The sequence below is a fragment of the Sander lucioperca genome, chromosome 7 (genome assembly GCF_008315115.2).
Source record: "Sander lucioperca isolate FBNREF2018 chromosome 7, SLUC_FBN_1.2, whole genome shotgun sequence".
In the NCBI taxonomy this organism is placed as follows: domain Eukaryota; kingdom Metazoa; phylum Chordata; class Actinopteri; order Perciformes; family Percidae; genus Sander; species Sander lucioperca.
The window spans coordinates 17,383,295-17,407,480 of record NC_050179.1 but is presented as its reverse complement, the minus strand read 5'-3'; the positions used below and the strand labels follow the sequence as shown (position 1 = coordinate 17,407,480).

Below are 24,186 nucleotides of genomic sequence, written 5' to 3'. Positions count from 1 at the left end.
CAACCTGAACTTTGACCTTAGAGGGAATAAAATGAAATTGAGTGAAGTAAATCTAACCCATAAACCATTATTTGATGAGTCTGATGTCCAGTTGGTTATTGGTTTAGTGGAAAATAAGTTATTAGTGGTGACAACAATGGTAGCAACATGTCACCCAATAATTAACAGTTAACCATAATGTGACCATAATATCACAGATTTGTTTTCCCCTTTTCTCTACAGTCTCAATCTGTCACAAGTGATATGGTCCATGAAATCTGCTGAAGCACAAACATGCACTATCCTTCACAAACCGTGTATGAATTAGGAAAAAGCAGCATGTGACCAGTTGGCAATCAACTTTAAAGGCAAATTTAGAAGAGATGAAAGTGCATACCATTGGCAAAAATCTACGTACTGTGACAACAGCCATCACACATATACGGCAGTCCCCTATGGCCATGGCTTGATGAGTGTGAACTAGATGTAAAGGATTTTGTTTCTGTGGGAGGTTTTCACACACACATTTTATCATGTCACTGAATTACAATCCAAGTACATGTGCTACATGGATGTTGGAAATAATGTAATTTAATGTAATCTAATTTCATCTGCATTTCACAACTGGAACCTGTTATACAACTAAATATTTCAGAATCATTATCTGCAAATCATAGTATAAGTGATGTTCCCATGTTCAATTTATTTTATGATGTAAACGATGCTATCATGTTTTTTTGGGGGTTTTTTGCATATAAGTGGAAATGGAATGAAATGATAATATCAATTGTTAATTGCATTGTTAGTTGAAGGGGTGGAGGCATGCTAACAGATGGGATTGAAATTAAATATGGTTTGTTTTTTTGCTCTTAAACCCTGTGTATCTCTCTGTATCCAATTCCCTGTTGGTGTAAGGTCTATATTTTATTGTAAAGGATTGCATGAGCCGAGTGTCAGCCACAGCACATACATCACACTTGCCACCATCCGTCTTTGATTGCATTCTCCTGTTACTGCTGCTCCACCCCTCTACTGTTTTTTTTAACTCACACAGCAAATCCAGGCTAGTTGTAGGGGTGAAAAAATAGTTTATGATAACAGAACAAACCACAGATGTGCTCAGCATATGTGTCTGTGAAACAGCATGAATTGGATTACCGTCTGAAAAATGCTGTTAATTCTACTTAAGGCTGTGCCCCTTCACTTCATATCAGGGTGATAGCATTGATCATCTGTGGGGTGTGCAGTGGAAATAGTGTTGAGCATTCAACAGCAGACACAATGAGCATGCAGGGCAAGATGTACGTAGATTACTAGAATTATTTGGGCTTTGATTTTCTTGCTGGGATCAGCTATTCCTATTCTATATCACAAATAAGTCTGATAGAATGCTGTGCATTCACAGCAGCTACTTGCATTTAAAAATACCTTTTGAAGCTCTGTGCAGAAACCTGAAGGATGCAGAATTCATAACCTCAGCACTCTCAATTATGCAAGCACATACCTTATTCCTCGTAACCGCCCACCTCTATTCATCTCGAGGCTGTGGCATGAATATTGCAGCAAAATTCATAACTCTGTTCTGTTAGGAATTGTGTCACACCAGAATGGCATCCTTTTAGCACTTATGATTGTTGAACTAACCATCTGGCAGAAAGGGAACACAATAGCCAAAGGAAAGTGTTTAAAAACAAGTTAATACTACGGCCAATTCACACTACTCCATGTCCAATCTTTTCCATATTCAAATCACATGTCAAAACTCACATTTCTAGACATGTTTTTAATGTTTGATTAATGTTTGTGGATTTTAGTATGTGGATTTCTTTTTAAAAACCCTTTGAGGGTTGCAAAAAGTGCTATATAAATAAAAATAAATGCATTATGTCTACCACATATGATGTGAAATTGCTGAATTTAGCAGAGAACTGCATATTTGAATATCAGCACATAGCTCAGTGATATCAAAACATGCCATATAACCTAATTTTTCTCCTTTTCTCCTATTGTCCATTTCTTGAGCTGATTGTAATATTCCACAATCTGTATTGAATCCCCCTCATCTAAAAAATAAATAAAACTAACAATTTAATAATAAGTAGTCAAAATCAGTGTGACAGTTTTGTGAATTTTATTTTTTCCCTCTTCATTGTGTCTCCCCAGGTAACCGATAAGATGGCGGCTGGGGAAGCGACTGGGCACAGCTACCTGGTGGCTTGCTGGCAGCCCATTCTGATCCTGATGCTCGGCACCGTGCTGTCTGGCTCCACAACAGGTTGTCCATCCCGCTGTGAGTGCAATGTTCAAGAGCGCTCTGTGATGTGCCACCGCAAGAAGCTCATGACAGTTCCCGAGGGCATACCCGCAGAAACAAGACTGCTGGATCTCAGCAAAAACCGCATTAGAACCATCAACCCAGACGAGTTTGCCAACTTTCCCAACCTCGAACACCTGGAGCTCAGTGAAAACACAATCTCTACTATTGAACCTGGAGCGTTCAACAACCTTTATGGCTTGCGGACATTGGGGCTGCGTAGCAACAAGCTTAAGCTGATCCAGCTCGGTGTCTTCACAGGCCTGAGCAATCTTACACAGCTGGACATAAGTGAGAACAAGATTGTCATCCTGTTGGACTACATGTTCCAGGATTTGTACAACCTCCGGTCTTTAGAGGTGGGTGATAACGACCTGGTTTTCATCTCCCACCGGGCTTTTCATGGCCTAAGTAGCCTTGAGCACCTGAGTCTTGAGAAGTGCAACTTGTCTTCTGTGCCAACAGAGGCTTTTACCCACCTTCACAGTTTGATCACTCTCAGGCTGCGCCTCCTCAATATCAATGTCATACGGGATTATTCCTTCAAACGGCTCTATCGGCTGAAAGTGTTGGAAATAGCCAATTGGCCATATCTGGATACGATGACCCCAAATTGCTTGTACGGATTAAATCTCACCTCCCTGACCATTGCAAATGCCAACTTGACCACAGTTCCTTATGTAGCCCTGCGGCACTTGGTTTATTTGCGCTTTCTTAATCTTTCATATAACCCTATCCACACAATTGAGGGGAATAAGCTCCATGATCTTCTGCGTCTGCAGGAATTTCACCTAGTAGGAGGCAGACTGGCAATGATTGAGCCCTACTCTTTCCGTGGTCTAAACTACCTGAAGATTCTAAATGTGTCTGGAAACTCTCTTAGCACTTTAGAAGAGTCTGCTTTTCATTCAGTTGGCAACCTGGAAACCCTTGCCTTGTATGATAATCCCCTGGCCTGTGACTGCCGACTGTTATGGGTTTTCCGACGACGCTGGAGACTGAACTTCAACAGGCAGCAGCCAACCTGTGCCTCCCCTGAGTTTGTCCAAGGCAAAGAATTCAAAGACTTCCCAGATGTCCTGCAGCCTAACTACTTCACGTGTCGCAAGTCTAGGATTAGGGATCGCAAACCCCAGCAGAAATTTGTTGACGAGGGAGCCATTGTTCATTTTGCTTGCCAAGCAGATGGAGATCCTGCTCCAGTGATAATGTGGCTATCCCCGCAGAAAAAGTTTATCACTACCAAGACAATTGGAAGGCTCTCAGTGTTGCCAGACGGTACCCTCGAGGTTCGCTATGCCCAGATTCAGGACAATGGTACATATGTGTGTATAGCTAGCAACGCAGGCGGAAATGACACCTCTCTTGCTCACCTGCACATTCATAGCTACTCGCCTGACTGGCCACACCAGCCCAACAAGACTTTTGCCTTCATCTCCAACCAGCCCACAGAAACTGGTGCTAATGGTACAAGAGCCAATGCTCCTTTCCCCTTTGATATAAAGACGTTGATCATTGCGACCACTATGGGCTTCATCTCTTTCCTCGGTGTCGTCTTGTTTTGCCTGGTACTGCTCTTCCTTTGGAGCAGAGGTAAAGGCAACACTAAGCACAACATTGAGATTGAGTATGTGCCACGGAAATCGGACGCTGGCATGAGCAGTAACACAGTGGATGCTCCTCGCAAGTTTAACATGAAAATGATTTAACGGAGCTGTGGAATTTATTAATTTTGAACTAAAAAATAAGACAAATGGAAAAGAAGACAATTTCTTTCCTCCCTTACAAACCTGTGGATCCTGGTCTGTTAACATAGAGTTATATGTTTTTTCTTGACTGAAGCACTAGAGAGGAGGGCAGTTCCAGACTTTCACAAGTGAAAGCACATCCAGTGCTACAGGGAATTGTTGGTTTCTACAAGGCCTGTGGGGGCATTTATTGTAAGTCAAATTTGTCATAAGCAGTTCTCCTGTGGATTTATACTAGGAAAAATATATCGGAAAAGAAAAACACTTCAAACAGCCAGAATGCGGGGGGCAGATCGTATTTTGGCCATTGCTGTTTTGTGTCTGTATTTTTTATTTAGTGTTGTTTTTTTATTTTCAAGGTTAAATGTCAAGTTATGAATGAGATTTGTATGGGTTGATGAGCACATTTATACAACATTGATGCTTTTCAAGTACATCATCACTATGTGCTACATATGGTCTGTTTTTGTTCCTACAGTGATGATTGTTTTGTAATCCATCAAATGTATATCTGTATCACAATACCTGATAAAAGAGAAAGAGTATGTCCCAGAAATTAGCAGAAATACTTAAACATAGTATGGCACAATTATATTATGGGAAATACAAAACTGATAGTGAAAATTCAATTTGAAAGTCACAGCAGCTAATTCGTGGTCCCCTTCTTGACCAAGAAAGTACAGTGAAGGAAACTGTAAAACAGTTTACAGTGGTCATTATGTGACCTGAAAAATGGAATGATATACATATATAAATACTCTGAATATATGTAGATTCAGTGATATGGGGATACATCAGTGCAAATTTTACTTTTAAGACCAATTGTCAGTAATGCACTGTAAAAAATATTTTTTAGAATGACAAATATAACAATATTAAGTGTTGAAGAGTAGCAGCAAATCCTGTTGTTAAATGTGGCTCTTAATATAGAATTTTAGCATTGGGGAAATGTAATGAAGCCTTTTGAGCCCAGTATCTGATATCAGTGTCACTCATCCCTAATTTTCATATGTAACCCAGACAATGCACACACATGGAGTGTACAGTAGCAAATGTGAGATGCTGCTGATATGATAGGATCTGTACCAACAATGGATGCAGCATATATCCTACAGTTTTGCCATGGAACAGAATGATTAGTGTTGGTACCTTATACTATACTGCTTATCCCTGACTTTTTAAATTGCATTTCAAAAACTATTATGTATTGGTATAATTTTGTGCTCAACATGATAGTAAGGAATACAAGTTGTGGTGCTCACCTTTTTGGATACAATGTGCTCCTCAAAATGTAGAATATTTCTTTCATTGTTGTTTTTTTTTTTTTTTATTGTTTTATGAAATCAATGATTTATTGATGCCGATGCTCCCCCCATCAAAGCCATGGAAATATTACCTTCCAGGATCATTTACAGGTTTGCTATTCCCCAGAAATGTGCAATGTTTTGTCAGGGGAAAAAGAACTGTGCATATTGGTTCCCAGTTGGTCCTGCATATTAAATCTGAGGTTACAGCCTTTCCTTTTCAAGTACACACTGTGGACAGCTGGGCTTTGCAAACGTGTGTAAGGATAAAGGCTAAGTTATTTATGATGGATGACATTACAGACAACGACACAGTAATGGGCTGAAGTATGGATAGAATATGCAGATGGTTCGAGTGACACAGATGGTTTCACCCATGGAGCAATCTGAAGCAGCTTTGGTGTAATCCGTTTTGCATAAAGGAAAAAAAAATCACTGGATATGGCTCATGGTTCTCCCTCTTGCTGATTATGAATGCTCTCTTCGTTCAAAGTGTGGCTACTGTACTTAGCCTTTTTTTGGTCCCGAGTGACCCGGGATTCTGTTTTTTGTTCCTGTTATTCTTTTTTTTTATTTTGACCCTGGACTATACTGACCATGTAGTCCAAGCCAACTTTTTACAAAAAAGATACTAAAAAAGAAATCTATGGAAAATACATTCAAATTGTTCTGTGCAATAAAAGGTAATATGCAGATTTTTTTTTTTTTTTATTAACAAAATTTTGTTGATGTTGAATTGTTGAGAATATGGTATGTTGTATTAAACAATCTATGGACTTTTTTAAACACATGATGGTCATATCTTGATTTTAATCCCATTAATAAGGACTAAGCACTGTCTTATAGCCAAAAATGACAGCTGCGTATGTGTGGGGTTTGGATAATATTGGTTTGTACCAATGACACAATCATTATTTTTCCAGGTGCTGAGATTTCTGGCAGTGAAAACTCTTTCACTCGTCACTATTGTTAAATTATAATTTTATGAATGATTTCACTTACAGGCCACTGTAAACTGGCGTAGTCCCATTGATCTTGATACAATTTCTTCTTCATCAACACATATTTATGAAAATGAAATATAGTGCCATAATGCATTGCTGAGTTGCTACCCAAGCACATGCTTACATCTAGCTGAGCATTTGGGTCTAATTTGTTATCCATCAGTGACAATATAAGCAATTTAATGTTTGATATATTTGATTGACTACCACATTAAATGATGATGCAGACCGCTAGGTAATTTAATATCATGTGTTTCAGCGCTAATGACTTGTTTACAGGCCATTGGTAGTTGCCTTGTTCACTTGCCTGGCCTCTAAACATTAATTAACCACCATTAGTAAAGGATCACAAACATTGAGATATGTATAGGGAATGTTATTAATTTACGCTGCACATTTGTAATCTTAAAAGAGACAGTTATTGGTAGTCATTAGTTAGTGACCTTCAAATTAACCAAAAAATAGTACATGTTTAACGTTCAAGATCAGTTTTATTCTGGGTTGTCTCTTAGCGAAACATGAGCAAATAAGGTTACCCTTTGAAGGACATGGGAAATGACCAGGGATATGACAAGGACAGCTTAGTTTCATAAACACGGTGCTGCTATGCATTAAGTTTGAATCTCTGTCCCATTCCTTTTTATTCCACATCCGTGCTTCCTTGGTTAGGGCTCCAAGGGGACTTTTGACGTTCCCTTTTTTCCTCAGGCTGTATCAAAGCATGCTCATTTATCTTCTGACTTGAAAACAGACAGGCAGAATGGAAGAGGAGAGAAGCTATTCTTGAGGCCTCAGAGCCCAGGGGAGTAATGGAAACATCCATTGTTTTCATTCCTCAGATATTAGATCTGTGCTTAAATTTTTAGGTCAGGAACAGGCAGATGGATTCTGACACCGTGCGACAAGTCGGCTCTCCTCAACTGAGCATGAAAATACAGACACACCTCTGGGTGTTCCTTGCACTCATCCAAATCCATGTGCTTAATGACATCTGGCAAACACGTCATGTAAGCAAACAAAAGTGTGAGTTTGAGTTGGTGATGCCTCTGTCACATAAAAGAAGCATCAGATGCCTAAAATAAAAAGCAAGTCTTTGGAGATTTATATTTAGACGTGGAATATAAAGTCACGACAGAGAGGCCGTTTCTCATATCCAGATTATATCCATATCAAAGGATCTAATTTTAGCACTTGTTTAGGTCTATGTTTCCATAGTATAACTACTGTATCTTAATTCACCTATTTCAGTCACTGTCAGCCAAACCCTTTACATATATTTAAATGAATGAATTTGTTAATTACAAGCTAATCTCAATAGTTTACTAATGGAACAGACATAAGTGGACTGAAAAGCAAGAGTACTTTTCATTTTATTAGAAATGTGCATGCATCTAATTGAAAGGGATTACATCTTAATCACTTTAATTAGGCAACTGCATTAAACAGCATATTGTATATTTGTTACAATTAATGCGAGCACGATCTACATGTTTGTATGTCTTTGGCAAGGAGCATAAACCTTATAGGACATTATAATTTGGTTGTGACTAGATACATTAACAACCTTTCACCCATGATTCATCCATAAACACTACTGTTTATAAACAGTAAAGCTGTAATACAATGTAACAGTTGAAATCATCAGTATCAGTATATCACAGTATATATAGGCTACATTATAGTGTATAATATACCATTCATTAATGGTTTGTTTGCTTATAAATGTTAAATAGTAGGGGTCAAAATAAAGTATTATCCATCACCCTGCGGTGGTTTGTATGCCAGAGAGGGTAAGAGGAGCTAATGCAACAGACTCGCGATTTAACTCACCTTTGTGTGAAGCTGGCATACTGTTTTTTTCTGTCTCTGCAAGCGTTGGCAGTAAACGGTTACTATGGCTGAACAAACAAAAGAAAAGACTGATATCACAGACAATGAAAGTTCAAAAACAAAGTGAAAGTGAGATCCAAAAACACATCTGCAATTACCGCCTATCGACATAGGTGCCGCCAAAGAGAACAAAACGAAGATTTTCAAAATTGTCACTTTAAGCATTGGTATGCCTATTATGTTAATGAAAAAAAACAGTACGAAGATATGATGGGATGAATTCAACTTAGAGTGATAGAACTTATCATGCTTAAATAAGAGTGATGTGGTATTTTAGAATGTATTGCTCCACTGTTTAAAAACTCCATCTGCTGTAAATAGTCATTAGTCATGTTTCCATCAACGTATTTTGATGCGCATTTTGAAGTATTGCATTAGCAAATGTTGATGGAAACGGCAAAATTCGGAAAAACTTCCTCAAATTCACAAAAAAAAATTACGCTCGCTTGAGGTGATTTTTTGCCTTTTTTCAAAAAAGAGTTAATGCGCAAAATGGGAAATGGAAACAGCTTTGCCGAATAAGTTGTGACGTAGCTAACATGTAACTCACATGACTATTAGTCCCGGTATCCATCGGATGGGGGAAGGATCGGGAAATGGGTCCCATCCAGTGCGCTGTAGTGGAGTTGCGGTGCACTATTGCCTGTGCCTCAGCCACGTCGGGTAAATTGACAAATTGGTTCAATAGCTTGAATCGTGTGGCCCTGCACACCGCGTATACACAGCGGTGTACATTTGTCTAACTGACACCAAATGTCTCTGCCACAACCCTGTATTCTGCACAGGTAGCCAACTTGTACAATGCTACCTCTCTCCATTTAGCAAAACAATTTAGCTTCTAAACTCTTTGATTTAGCAAGCCGGTTTGCAATCTATAACCATGCGTAACGTCAACTTGTGATGAAACTACACTTTGCATAGTCTAGGTTATTAGCTCTAAACCAGTTGATTGAAGCGCTTCTAATTCGCATTTTCTTTGTTTTTCTTTTTTGCGACATTTTTAAAGTTTGCTTAAAATTTGCTTGACAATTAGATGGAAACATGACTATTGTCATGCCTTATTTAGAAAAAAAATTATATAGCAGCCAACAACAATTTTCATAAAACACGTGTTAAGTCTGACATCTCCTGAAATGCATTTCCTAGAAACTTACATGTGACAGCTTAATTATTTTTTCTTCTAAATTTATTGTTAGTAGTTTTCTACATATGGCCTATATTATTACTTCCTGAATGGCACATTATGTATACTGTAGCATATCAAAATGTATCATTTTTTTGGTATTTTTGCCCAAAAATAATGGTCCTATTTTGCTAAGTGTCACATTTACTTGATATTATATAATTTGTTTTTTCAGTCATCTCAAGCTAAGTACCTTATGTACTGTATATAGGGAAAAAAGAGGAAGAGGATTAAGTAAATAGATTTAAAGTGCCAGATGATCTTAGACTGACTGTCAAAGGGCTGTTTTTACATAAACGGTAACACCACCTAATTTAAGAATTCCAATAAGGTAATTCCATGGCCTAAAAAAAGCTATGAAGTACTAATACTGCCAGAAACTTACAAAAGTAAGTCTCAAACTTAGGATGTAATCAAGTATAACATATGAACGAAGTATAACGCTGCTCCATAGATAATGATTTTGTGGACCCACAAAATGTTTGTTTTCTTTTTTATACCTAACTGAGCTTTATTCTTTTCAGTTCTGAAACAGAAAATATACCCATATACTCAGAACATTCCCCTGGGTGTAGTCAGTGTCATCTATAACGTCTTTCCCAATTTCTTTGTCTATGGAGGTTCAACACAGACCATAGGAATAACATGTATGAATTTTGAAAATGAGCGTTGTAGTGGAGTACACAGGCTTATGTGCTAAAATGTTAATTTTATTCAGTCAGGGCTCTGGATTCACACTGCATGATTTAAAATAAACATCACATTCAGTATTTCAGCTTCAATGTGAACATAACGGAACATAACTACTTCCTACTTTTGACAAATTCCCAAGGCTGAGCGATTCACATCTCTTCTAAAACTGGAAACTGGACACACAAAACAAAGTAGGAGTGTCTCGTCTTGTTTCAGTGAAAGTCAAAATCAAAGCAGCAACATCTTTCGTTCAGAAGTGTACAACAGAGCATTAGGGCCACATCAAGGGAAAAAAAATTAAGGAGGAAGATTTTTTTATTTTGCATTTCGAGAATAAATTCGAAATGTCGAGAATAAAGTCAACATGACGAGAATAAAGTTCCAATATTTTTTCGAGAATAAAGTCAAAATGTCGAGAATAAGGTCAACATGACGAGAATAAAGTTGAAAATACCATTTAGAGGATAAAGTCGACATGTTGAGAACAAAAATGATATTTCAAGAATCAAGTCGGACTTTTGAGAATAAACCAAACTACTAGCTTTACCTACAGTCTTCTACAAAATGTCTTGTGAAGGCCTATATCAACTCGTGAAATTATACTTTAGAATCGGTTTTAATAACAAGGAAATTCTTTCTCTTTTAGCGCATGAACACAGTGGTGATAGTCTGTTCAGAAGGAGAAACCACACAAACTTGGAAGAGGTGGCCGTATTCCTGCCAACTGAAATAGCTTGTGATGGACAGATGCAAGGGTATTGATGGTTACACCTACGCGGACAGTCGCTCTAATGTGATTAAGTGATAAAGGAGTTGAATTTATTCTCGTCATTTCAACTTTAATCTCGACATTTCGACATTATTCTCGAAATGGTAGTTCAACTTTGTAGTTGTCATGTTGACTTTATTCTCGACATTTTGACTATTTTCAAAACGGTATTTTGACTTTATTCTCGTCATGTTGACTTTATTCTCGCCATTTCGACTTTATTCTCGACATCTCGACTTTATTCTCGAAATGCAAAATAAATTAAAAAAATCTTCCTCCTTAATTTGTTTCCCCTTGATGTGTCGTATAACTGAGTAGCGTTGTGTCCGTTTCTGGAGGCTGTTGACTGAATTTCTCTCTTAGGATTGTTGGTGAACCAGCTTCCACTGACTGAATGATAAAGTTAAAGATAAAGGCCTGAATCCCATGTTACCTTGTCCTGCATATTCTCAAGTACTTATTGGGAATGACCTTCTGTTTACTAGGACCCACAGTAGATATAATGATTCTACAGTAAAACACAAAAATGGATGTAAACATGAACGTAATAAAGTGCAAAAAATTTTGATCTCAAGCTTTTTTTTTAAACACATATGCATTCTTGCTTTTCAATAATTAACTAGAATGTGCCAACTATAGTGAAGTATGTGCTGATTTTTAACATACATATGCAAAGTCATGAATGTGAAAATTGCACGCTACTGCAGTTGATTAGTAAATATGCATAGTTTTACTTCCCAGAAAAATAATGCTGTATTATGTTGTATGAATAATGTATCTCAAAATAATCATAGATATTACCATGTGATCTGATGGTTTCCTGGTGGTAGGTTGTCTATTTATATTTGTTACATAATATTCATAATATTCATTTTATTTTAATGTGCTATAAGTTGAATAGTGGGTGAGACTTTGATATTCTGGGTTCAGAGGTTTATGTCTGGTTGGGTTCCCATGAGGGGACTTAGCAGTTGCTTTGATGTTGAGCAGACAGTTCTACATAGTCAATAAACACTTCCCCGAGCCCTGCTGCTAAAATAAGCCACCTGACTCCCCTCTCGTACTCGCTTTTGACTGCTTTGCTATTGTTTTGCTGTCTTGGCCGGCTCGTGGTGATCAAGCATGCACCAGGATAGCATCCAAAAAGGCGATCTGTTGAGGCCCATTTTTGCCCGGGCCATATGCCACAGCCCACGTTTCTGGGCAACTCAATCTACCCTCCTTATTTATTTAATAACCCCATGAAAGAGTCATGAGTTCCCAATGCGAAAAATGTGACAGCCAAAAGACTGCATCTGTCTGCCATTAAAACCATCTTCTTGGCAGCCTGCTAAAACGGACTCACTGCTGGCGAATGTCTATACTGCACCTATAATTTGTGCTCACTTTAGGGGGCAGCAGATTATTTGCAGGCAGATGTATTACCAAGGTGACCTGGGCAATTAGTATGAAGGTAAATAGGTGAGGAGGTAAGGGTCCAATCCATCCTATAATTCTGTTCTATTTCCAATTCTCCTGCGTAAGGCCTGAATATGCCACTGTGAAATAATTGAGAGCTCAGGTTTTGTTTCACCTTGAAGTGGCTAACCAGTGTGCAAATAATTTGGCTTCTGCCTACTAGAATCAAGGACAGCGGGCTGCTGTAATTTGATGGGGCAGCTGAGGCAGGTGCCATTGCGAGATAGACGAAGTGATCTGATGAAAACAGCAGAGCCAGGCTGCTGCTCCCATTTGTCAGCATTGTTCCAAGATATCGGCAGGTGAGTGTGGGTTTCATTTTTCATCATTTTTTCCATCTGCCTTCTGATATTGTGTTTTTGTGGGTAGTTTTCTGGCGGCACTACCATCATGTTATCTCCGTGATGTTAAAGGTTCCTCATATTGTTCAAGAATGACACAACAAAAGATATGATTTGTTTGAAATCTAAATTGTTTAGATATCTGGTATTATTTATCATGGTTTATACATTTTCATTCTGACAAATATGATAATTTGATCGGATATTAAGGTGATGATGTGAAAAGAGTTTAGATTCAACATTCTTGAATTATTGAAAAAAATCATGTGTGCAAACACATTTTTTTCCTTTGTATTAAAGGGTCCGTCCAGAAATTTAGTATTGTATTTCTATTAAGTTGGGGGAGCTGCAAGAGCCAGATTAAAACAAGAATGGTCCATATTGGTCCAGAAGATCCAGAAATATCCTGCCTTTTAGCTCCAAAAAACATTTGCCTTAATGCAGCTTAATAGGGTTTTTGTTACACCCTCCCTACATTTTTTCAATTTCCCTGCCCCAGTTCAAGTTGCAGGTTGCAAATGTAGTCTCCAAACCAAAGCCAGCCCACCTGGGGGATGCTACTTCAGTTTGTTGCCTGTTTGGCCAAGTCCATACTGTATTTTTGATAAACCCAATATGTGTTGTACTTTAAGACAAGCAAACACTCTACAAGGATCAAATTATAGAGGTTGCCATATGCTGTTCAAATTGTAAAGCCCCTTGAGGATCATTTGTGATATTGGGCTATATAAATACAACTATCTTGATGGAAATGTGTACCAGAATTCTTAGCTAGGCTTCTTACCTTGAGGCAATAGCCCAAAGCTATTTAATTCCCAGGCCTCAACCTGAATACTTTAGTATCTTTAGCTGCTAATTGATCAATTGAAGGAATTGACTGATTCGGCTATTCCGTAACTAACATGCTCAGGTGTACTCAGTGCTTAATTTGTAAAGTGGGAGGTCCCGAAGCGCAGAGGGGGGGTGGATCCGGCGACTCAAAACGGGGATTGGAGGTAACGGAACCAAAAAAAAAATTACACCTGCCTACGTAGCTTCTCTGACTAAAAAAGCCTAAACAACGCTGTGTGTACATCAGGGCAATGTTTATTTTTATTTCAGAACGTGCACTGCATCGGTGAGAAATGTAAAAAAAAATGTAAATACACTGCAACGATCGTTTTCACAAGCAGCAATTATCCATCGGACAATTAAAACAAAAAACCCACCGTGGTCTCCACATTCTTTTTGGCAGAAATGATTTTTGCTTGTTTGGGATCCGACTGGCCAGCATATTTGAAAAAGTTAAGCAAACTTTGTTGTCTTTTTGACATTTTTCCTCTGAGTGAAATGAGGCTATAACAGCAATCTCAACCAGCACAAGCGCTTGTGTCACTTGAAGTGCAGCGCCGCGCTGTTGAAGTGCCGATCCCCTCCCTCCGTCGCTCTCCCCCTTCTTTCTTACCCTGAAAATTCACCTCAAAACGCATTGGAAATGCAAACACAAGACTTTTGTGGAACTCCAATGGGGAATAAAGACTAACAAGACAGATAACAACATTGAACACTACACAAACAGTAGTTTATTTTTTTCATTTAGGCGATTCATTTTTCATAGTGACACAGGAGGTGCCGGATCCGGTTCGTATGATATCGTACGAAAACGTATGACAACAATTTGTATATCTCACAAACAACTATATATTGTAAAGATAAGTATATGGTAGCCTAAACAACTCCCTGAACAGTTAATGAATGCGCTTGAATCTCTAAAGGGTTGTATTCCAGAAATAAGTACAGTAATTCCCAAAACACAGCTGTGCCTTTTCCAAACTAACCATATTCACATTCATTCCTTAAAAATGCTCTCAACATTATTGTAGACTTCCTATATTAGATGCACATATAGTAACTGTTGTTCACACTCCTTATTGACTGATGTTAATTGCAGACTGTTCTCAAAAAGTAGAAACGTATTTAAAATCACTTACATTTGACAACACCATAATTATTATATGGAGTGTGCTTCATCACATACAGCAATTTCCCGAGGCAGTCATTTTCTATGGATGTAATAACTGCATGTCAGAGTAACTTTAGCAGATCAATGGATATCCTAAAGTTGTAATGGAGACAGACTGAACAACACAAAAGGGACTGTGATCAATCAAGTTTCTCTCTTCGACCCAAATCCCTTGGAGTAAAATAGTGCAGATGTCAGAAACCAGTTGAATGCCTCAGCAATGACTTTCTCTTTGCAAAGCCCTGGGGATGAGCAATACAACAATGGCAAGACACCACATAGCTGTAGAGATATTACAAATCTAAGCTGTTTTGGCTTTTTCAACAGTCTCACTGCAGGAGCCCACAGAAGAATTGTCTCTCATTCGGTGGGACAGAATTGCCAGGCTTTGCTCAGCTTTCAATTATTTAAAAGGAGTCACAAGGAGAAAGATGAGGGTGAGAAAATCCTGTTTCTCTCACATTACACCACAGAGGAGAGCCCTTGAGATCAGTTGTCTTATAAAATAATACAGAGTGCTCTGAAATGCCTGACTGTGGAATTACTTTGTTATTGTATCAAAACCACATCAATACCACCCCTCATCATGTATCTTATCAAAAAGCCAGACTTTTCTGCTGAGCTTTGGTATTTTACAAATGAACCAAATGACAGATGATTTTCAGTTATTACTTCAGCATTAGCTTTAAAGGGAGAACTTAAGCCAACAAATCCATGTTTTACCCACAGATATACATCGCTGCTGAAAACATGCTGTGGGGTATTCAAGACATTTACTACAATATTAGGGCAGCCAAGAGAAAAGTTGTCTCAACTAATTAGGGCAAAATAAGTAAACTTAAAGGAGAATTCCGGTCAATTTCAATACGTAGCTCTGTTGTTTGGAAATTTGGAGTGCTGGCAGTAGCAAAAACAACGAAAACAATCGGTGCTGCCTACACCATGTTATCCTCCTGCTAGCGTTAGCACCCAACAGGCTTAAATAGGGCAAGTTTTAAACGTGTTTTAAGCCTCTAAACATGCCTGAAATGTCATTACAAGTGCTTACCCATGTGCAATGATTCCTTCCGAGGGAACACAGCGAATCTGACTGCAGTAGACAGAAAGGCATACAAGTTGTGTTAATCCAGCCAGTGTACATACCTCTGTTTATTTCCTGTTTTAAGTTTTAAGTCCACACTAGTCGATTGTCGAACTCATACAATCCAATATTCCAGTAAAATTTGCTGTGTTCCCTCGGAAGGAATCACTGCACATGGGTAGGCACTTGTAATGACATTTCGAGCATGTTTAGAGGCTAAAAGCATGTTTAAAACTTGCCCTGTTTAAGCCCTGTTTAAGCCTGTTGAGTGCTAACTCTAGCAGGGGGATAACTCGGTGTAGGCAGCACCGATTGTTTTAGTTTTTCTTGCTACGGACAGCACTCCAAATTTCCAAACAATAGAGCTACGTGTTGAAATTGACCGGAATTCTCCTTTAAAATCTTGAGGCAGTTAAATAACTGGGGGTTATTATAACTATAACTATAACTTATAACTAAGGGTTAGAGTGTATGGAAGAAAAGGTTCTCTCAGGTCCAATAAAGTGGCTGGTTCAGATAAGTTTCATTCACTGCGCCGTGGAGACAGAAGCTCACAAGTAGCTGTATGATTCTCTCTGACCAGAGTTTTCTGGCCATGGTTTTATACAAGGTTACAGGAAGCAAGAGAATAACAAGCAGCAGTTAGTAGATGTGTTTAGCCGCTACAGAGCTCTGCGACACCGACTACCGTGCTCCGCATGGTGCGCCATCAGGTCAGCAGTAGTTGGTGGTTCAGTTACCTGAAAATAAATGACTGTGAGCCAGGTACAGAGCACCGGCAGAGATTACGGTTAAGTTTAGGCAAGAAAAAGTGATTGTTATGCGGCGACTAAAGTTACGTTTTAGGCACCGAAACGACTACTTACGTTTTGGAAAAAGATGGTGGATTGTATTAAAACACTCCCATGGAACATATACTTTCTGGTTGAAAGTCTTTTGTTTTCCCTGGGAAGTGAACTCCGCTCCCTGGCTTGAAAGTCCTTTGTGTTAATGCCCACCCATCACCCCAAACACCTCTATACGCGGCCAGCCATGTTCTTATACAGCAGCAGTCAATGTGGTGTGCACAGCAAAAAAAACATGGAAATCATACAGTGCTTAACTTTTCGTAGCTTTTCGAACGTATGGTTCATGAGAACAGGCTGTGAGAACAGCAAGGACTTGATCAGTGAAAAAGAATATTGAGAAACTTTTTAGGTAATTCATTTTCTCCTACAAGTGCTTTGTCATTTTTAGCTGGAAAGGGATAGAAAACAAGATTTAAAAAATCCATTTTTTTTATTTGTGTAGAATTTTAAAAGCTGACAGGATTTTTCCACATAACCTGAATGCCTGTGTTAGAAATAGCAACAATGACAAAACAAATTACCAATTCGCCCCTGGCCTTCATAGCAAGAACGCCAGAATGTCCATAATAGAACAAAGACAGAGTACTTTATATAAAGCCCATATCAATTATGTGTTACTATACTGGGACATGTATAGCAAAGATGAAGGAGAAGGAAAATGACAAAATGCATAAGTAAACATTCTGATGATTGGCAAGGAAACAATACTGTAGGGGGTGATAAGGTAATTTGTTTGTGTTTTTGTATTATCTGAAATCCCATGAAAATGTAATATACGAATAATGTAAACTACATCACCCATGTTAAGAAAAAGCTATTGAAAGAACAGTTGGGTAGTAAAAACAAGCAAGAAAACTTTACAGTGAAAGTGCATAGACGACCATGGAAATATGTTTGTACCCAAGAAGTACATTAACATACCAGACACTGAGGCTGAGCTGAGGTTTCTAAGGAAACACAAAAGCAGCTTTGGCAGGTTGGTTCTGCATGTTGCACAAACACATTACAAGGCTTTGACCACTGTGTTGACTTCTATGCTATTGCTATTCAAAGAATGTCCCCTTTTTCTATTTCACAAAATAGTTTTTTTGCAGAGCTTGCATCTTAAAAAGGACAACATAAATATGTAGAACAAGCTAAACACCCATGCTTTTCTTTGTGCATTTGCATCAACTGCTTATATTGGTTGATTTGTGTGCATGTTCATGTGACGTTGTGTGCATGTATTTTGGAATACATATTATGCAGCTGTCTACACTTGACTGAACAAAGATGCACATGTTATGTTTTAGTCACCATTTTTCCAGAGAGGAGTTGCTTGAGCACTTTTGGTTCTTGTTCAGCAACAGCCTGACTCATTTAGTTAGAGTACATTCACAGCTGTGAGCTGCCTACACCCAGTCTTCTGCTGTTGGCCTCTATCTCACTCTGAAAAAACTTGGTCTGAAGAAACTTTCTCTAATGTTGAGGTCATTGTTGCACCAGCCACTTTAAATCTGACGTGAGGTTGGAGGAACCACCTGGCGTTGTCACCAAAAATTACTGATTGTTTGCAACAAAAAGCCCAATCATTTGATTGTAACAGCTGCTGATAGGCATACAGCACACCTCTTTCCACTTGGGACTTTGGGGTAGACTGCCATTTATGAGAGAAGACAGCGTCTGCAATTGATGTTTTGGACTCCAGACTAATAACATTATAAGGGCTGTGCAATATAGGGAAATGTTATGGCATAGTGTTTGTCCTCATTTGCATCGTATATTGCCAAATTACATTACATTGCTCAAAGGCATCTAAACTGCTGTTGAGGAGCCTTTGGGCCTTCTTCAGGCTCAGTTGTTTATGTGAATCTGCTCAGTGATAAAGTGTGGATGAGTAAGTGTTTATGTGTGAACCACAGAGCATCTACAGCCAAACATTGTGTGGGAACGTAAAAGTTTTGAAAAAACTGTAGGTTATTGATGAGCACTACAGCAGATATGTAACTTTTGACCCTATTAAGGATGTGAGGAGCTTTGACTAGAAGTATGAGCTGCACAACTTTGCCCTGGAGACAGTAGATCTGAATGTATACCTTCTGGCTGGTTATCTCAGGCTCAGCAATCTGGAACAATGGTACAAGGCAGTGAGGAAGAATCGGTTCACTAATCCCATAGTCCTTGTTATGACAGGATCTGTGACACATCCGACTGCAGAGACCAGGTGCTCCTGGGGGTGAATTTATCTGAGGACTATCTTGACACATTAAAGAGAGACTCAAGAGAATCAAAGCTCCATGATCTCTGAAACCAAGAAAGCTGTATAAACTGAGCGCTTTCTACTCTTCAAAGTATGGTGAAAAACAGGCGCGTTATTACACTATGGCTTGGTACTGAAGGAGCAGATTGGGATATAGAAAAAAATAAAACAAATGATGGTGCAGTTAGTCATAGATGTGCAAGATATGAATTTGTATAAATGGTGCAGAGGCACAGATGCACAGGCACAGATAACTACTCATGGCAGTTGCAGAGGTACACACCTGATAAAGGAAAAGAAAAAAAGGTGCTGCTGAAAGGAGACAGATTACAAGGGGGGAAAAAAACACTGGAGCAGCATGCAGCCAAGTGCTCAAAAAAGGATATATTTCGTGCAGGTGATCAGTGTTGAAGCAGCACTTCCAAATTGCTGAGTTAAATGCCATGATTGTGCCACATTTCAAATGAAGTCTTTTCCCTATTTTCATGTTATCAGTAGGTGGCTGTTAAGCTTCACATTGTATCAAATACGGCACTACAAGCATCCTTGGGAGCTGATAGGGTGATAAACAAGGTTGTCGAGAACATCTAACTTACTGCAACAACTCCATGTTTTAAATAGTACAGCTTGTATTTGGCAAGATTTTCTCGAGGTTACAGACAGTGTGACTTGAGTAGGAATTGAAGATATTTTTTTTTTTACAGAAACTAGATTTGATTTAATTCATAAGAGCCAATGTGTTGGTGTGGAGCTTTGTCAAATAAAGGGTTTTGTTATTTAGCAGTTTGATTTCTTTCCAAAAGGTCTCAGCCTTTTTGAGGCCCTAGGTAAGATTATGATCTGGGGGTTCCTCTAGTAATTTCTTCACATTAGCATAACCACAGCACATGATTCATTATATGTCACTTGTGCTTCTCTTAATTAACTTGAATTGTGTTATGTTGCTGTTTTTAAATAATAGTAAGTGTCCACTCGGTTTGCTTTGTTCTCAGGCAATAAACTTGACAACCCTTCTTTTGTGCCAGGGTCCTCTTTAGCTCTTCCAGGTTATTTTCTAGTTTCCATGGATACTATATATAGCCATTGCCAGAAAAGCTTGGGCTACACCAGAAAGATCCAGACAGCTTTTTCTTGTTGTTGTTTTTGTTAATGATTTCTGTAAAGGAGGATGTCTTACTCAAGTCAAGGCTGGATTCAGATATACAGTATTTGGCGTCTTCTGATTGATGTAAAAATGTTATGATACATGTTTGGTTCTGAAATTAATATGTTAAATTGCATTATGTGAAGTTAAAATAACATGGGCAGTAAAGTAAGACTATATTCTTAGAAGAAGCTCTACATCATTGGGTGAGCAGGTCATGTTCAGCAAGGATTTACAATAGTGTAATTACTCTACTGTGACTGCAATAGCAGAAATAAGTACTTGCACATACAGTAGCATATTAGAGAACTGCATTGTACATGAGATTTAATTGAAAGTAAAACGTTCAGAAAGAAAGTTATACACACCCTCACAAAGAGGAGTCACACACCCACATTAGTTGTCTGAGAGACTGACATGTTGCAAGCCAGGTCACTTCTTATTGGTTGACAGTTTTACATACTTGTTACTCCACTTCTGTAAGCTGGTCTACAGTGTGAAACAGTGGGCTAGCACTGAATAGCTTTGGTGACAATTGGTTTAGTTTTTTTTTTTTTTGAGCAGTTACTGTACGTTGTTCTGAGTACATTATAACAAGCTAAATGCTGATGATGGTAAACGTTTTAAGTTTAATTGGGTGAACCATTCACACAGGTAATATAATTAGTAATTTGCAAACTCTTGGTGCAACTCCTAAAGATTCATAGTTCATTGTATTCGGATATTTGAATAACCCAGGGCATTTGTTATTTATTTCAGATTGATAGGCGTTTGTAATAAAAGTATCTATTCCACTGGGATAGTTCAAAATTAGCAGAAAAAAATTTAGAATGGCAGTAGGCTGTGTCATTTGCATCTATTTGATCCTGAGCCCATTACAGAAACCATAACTTGGCCGGTAAGTTAGACTGGGTCACCTGCAGTAAATACTTAGCTAAATTACATTCTTTCAGTTAGTAGCGTGAGACAGTTTTACAGTATTGGTTTCATCCTCTCCTACTTCTCATCTTTTCCGAGCTTCAGTGTAGTGTTACTTAGCCAGAAAACATGTGGGTGGTGGATTTCTGACTCAATCCATTTAGGTTTAACTCAGCCAATGATATCATGTCTGTCTGGAGAGCAGCTCTGACTCTGAGTATTGTTTGCATAATTTAAAACTCCAATCTGCATGAAATGTAATAAGTTAATCTTGCTGGTGTCATCCTTCTCCACAAGTGACCTCACACACAGCACACATCATACATTACCGCGTATCAAGTGACTCAGGCCAAGGACAGCCAACAACAGAAGGCAACAGCTGATATCTAAACAAATCTTTTACCTAATTGTCTTATTTTTTTCAAATATGATAAGAAATATATTTAGTGCCATTGAGATAATGTTCCCCTGTCTAATAAAAAAATAATTTCAAATAAGCTATCTAAAGTAAATTTAAGACTGGATCTCCATACTAAAAATAAAAATAACCCCTGTCCGCACAATTGCACATCTGATATAGATTTATCTTAACATATTTGAAAATGTGTCCATCCTTCAGGTTGTGCATGATTTTTAATACATGTTGATTACAATTAATTATTTCTGTCTTAATGGGTCTTTTTGTTTCAAGTCTAATCAATTCAAAATACCACAGCAAACTTCATCCTCTGCATTTCCATAAATGACACAAGATATTTACTTGCCTTAAGCACCATCTTCTACCCAGGCCCAACAGTAGCCTATAATGAATTTATGAGGAATGGACCTTGTTTCTCACTAGATAAGCAGAGCCTGACTTTGCCATTAAAGATAATTAAACTTGCTCAAAGAAAGGAGACGCGGGGAGCTACCGGGAAAGGTCTGAATGCTTAGACCCCATGTTATATAAATTTAATTCGAAACTAATCTGCGCAAGGTAAATGCATTTGCTCTGAACTTGCGGCCGAATTAAAAAATGTTGCATTCTACCATCCATTATGCTTGTCCACCAACAAGGCCTCTACAATAATACTGTGGTAAATGTAAATTTAATGAAAAAAGGGAGAATGCAGTGTAGTGTTTAAATTACGGACAATGCGGGAAACATTGGTACAAAAACAACACATTCCTAGGATTGAATTGGTATCTATGACCTTTAACATAATCCTGTGACATAGAGCTAGACAGAGTTAATACTGGAAGCACTCCTGGAACACAATACTTTTTACACAGGGGGCATCAATTCAGAAAGGATGCAGTATTGAAAGAAAAAAGCAAATCCTTGTGTGTGAAATATGCTGTTTTCTGTGTTAGATGAGAAGATTGATACCGAGTGGGATAAATCTTCTCATCTAACTCTAAAAGAAAGCTAATAAGTGCACTCCCAAAATGTTGAACTATGAATGTTTGTTTTTGTTTTTTTTCTTCCATTGTATCTTTAAATGAGAAATTACATTATGTTTTGTGTAAAATAAAGAAGTGAAAATATGCTAGGAAAGGCAAAACACATATCTCTACATGAGGAACTTACACATTGGTGTAAAAAATGTTTGTAAGTTCTTCAAGGCATATGATAAATACATTTTTTAAATGAAAACAAATATTAAAAAGACAGAAATCCATGTATCCTAGTCTAGTGTTGTTGCTAGGAAGCCACACACACACACACACACACACACACACACACACACACACACACACACACACACACACACACACAGTGCGTTTCACTATCTTTGTGGGGACCTGTCATTGACATAATGCATTCCCTAGCCCCTTACCCTAACCTTAACCATCACAACTAAATGCCTACTTACAAACTTAACACTTACCCTCACCCTAACCATAACCTAATTTTAACCCTAATCCTAAAACCAAGTCTTAACCCTAAAACAGCCCTACAAAGTTGTGGGGTCCAGCATTTTTTCCCCACAAAGCTGTCCGGACCCCACAAGTATACTGTATTCACGGTTTTTGGACCCCACGAATATAGTTAAACAAGAACACACACACACACACACACACACACACACACACACACACACACACACACACACACACACACACCTATTTGTAATTCATGTAGAGAGACCACACAAGACTAACCTTGAGCTGTCCTAGAACTATGCATCACTGTATTGCACAAATTCCTTATAGCGAAAGCATCTGTTTGATTTGTATTTTACCATGGCTCAAATGTAACACCGATATAAAGAGTCCACAGACTGTGTGTTGGGAGAAATTAAAGAAGAAGTGGAAGAGGAGTCTGTGTAGGTGGTTGTTTACATAAGAGAGGATGGATTAGCCTCCATGCATGTATTTTGGGTCGGGGGAGTGAATAGGTGGGCTCAGTGCAGGAAATAGGAAATGGACAAAAAGGCTGAAATGTGTTGACTCTTTCAGCCAGAGATAGACATTTCTGTTTGAGGAATTTTACACGTAGAAATCCTCCCAGATTTGAAATGGACCCAATTAAACTATTAAAACTTAGGCGGAATACAGTGAGGCGCTATTAAAAAACGACATGCGCAAGAGACAAATGAATGAGAGAACTTCAAGGAGTCAATATTTTTGTTCTCCAGTATTTTATTTTTTACCAGCTTTTTAGATTCCTTTCCAAATTGTAGCTTTCCAGGTTAATGTATTAAGCAATGGGATTGTTGCCCTTGAAAAGATAGATTTTGATGTTAAGTATTATGATTGTTTGACGATAACAACCGCATTTGATTTTCTTTTTCAATTCTAAGAATATCTTACATACCATGTTTTCAATATTAGAGCAATGGATGATTAATTATTCAAACTCAAGAAGAGTTTTAATCAGTTCTTAAATTGTTTTACAAATTTTGTATTTATATAGTTCACACAAAGTATTCATATGATCATAATGTATTCTCATGTATTTATTTATTTAATATTCAAAATCTTTCGGCTCCATAAAGTAGATATTTTATTTCAAAAGTGTTTAAACAGATCTAAGACCTACGATGCCAGCTTTATTCAGTGGATCAGTAGCCAACAAGGCTATGTTTGTGTTCTAAATCCCCAAGTCACTAACCAGTAGTGACAAACTGTGAACCTCACAGCATCATGATTCCAAGCTCTATTATCAACTACCACTCTAGCTCCCTTTTTTATAATTTTCAAAATGTGTGTTACATTTTCAATTTAATCTATTTTATTTTGTTGAAAGTGTCAGCAGATATTCTGCGAAGCTCTGACTGTCTGCTCG

General features: G+C 38.1%; 1 protein-coding gene across 3 annotated transcripts in view; it reads left to right on the top strand.

Moving 5' to 3' along the window:
• Positions 1-6,133, top strand: part of lingo1a (leucine rich repeat and Ig domain containing 1a) — a 138,626-nt gene extending 132,493 nt beyond the window's left edge. For all 3 annotated transcript variants that reach the window (XM_031316682.2, XM_031316675.2, XM_036003207.1), the window contains one exon: positions 2,143-6,133. In XM_031316682.2, coding sequence (XP_031172542.1) covers positions 2,155-4,002 — 1,848 coding nt within the window. In that variant the 5' untranslated portion in view covers positions 2,143-2,154 and the 3' untranslated portion in view covers positions 4,003-6,133. The remainder of the gene's footprint in view (positions 1-2,142) is intronic.
• Positions 6,134-24,186: the final 18,053 nt, after the last annotated feature.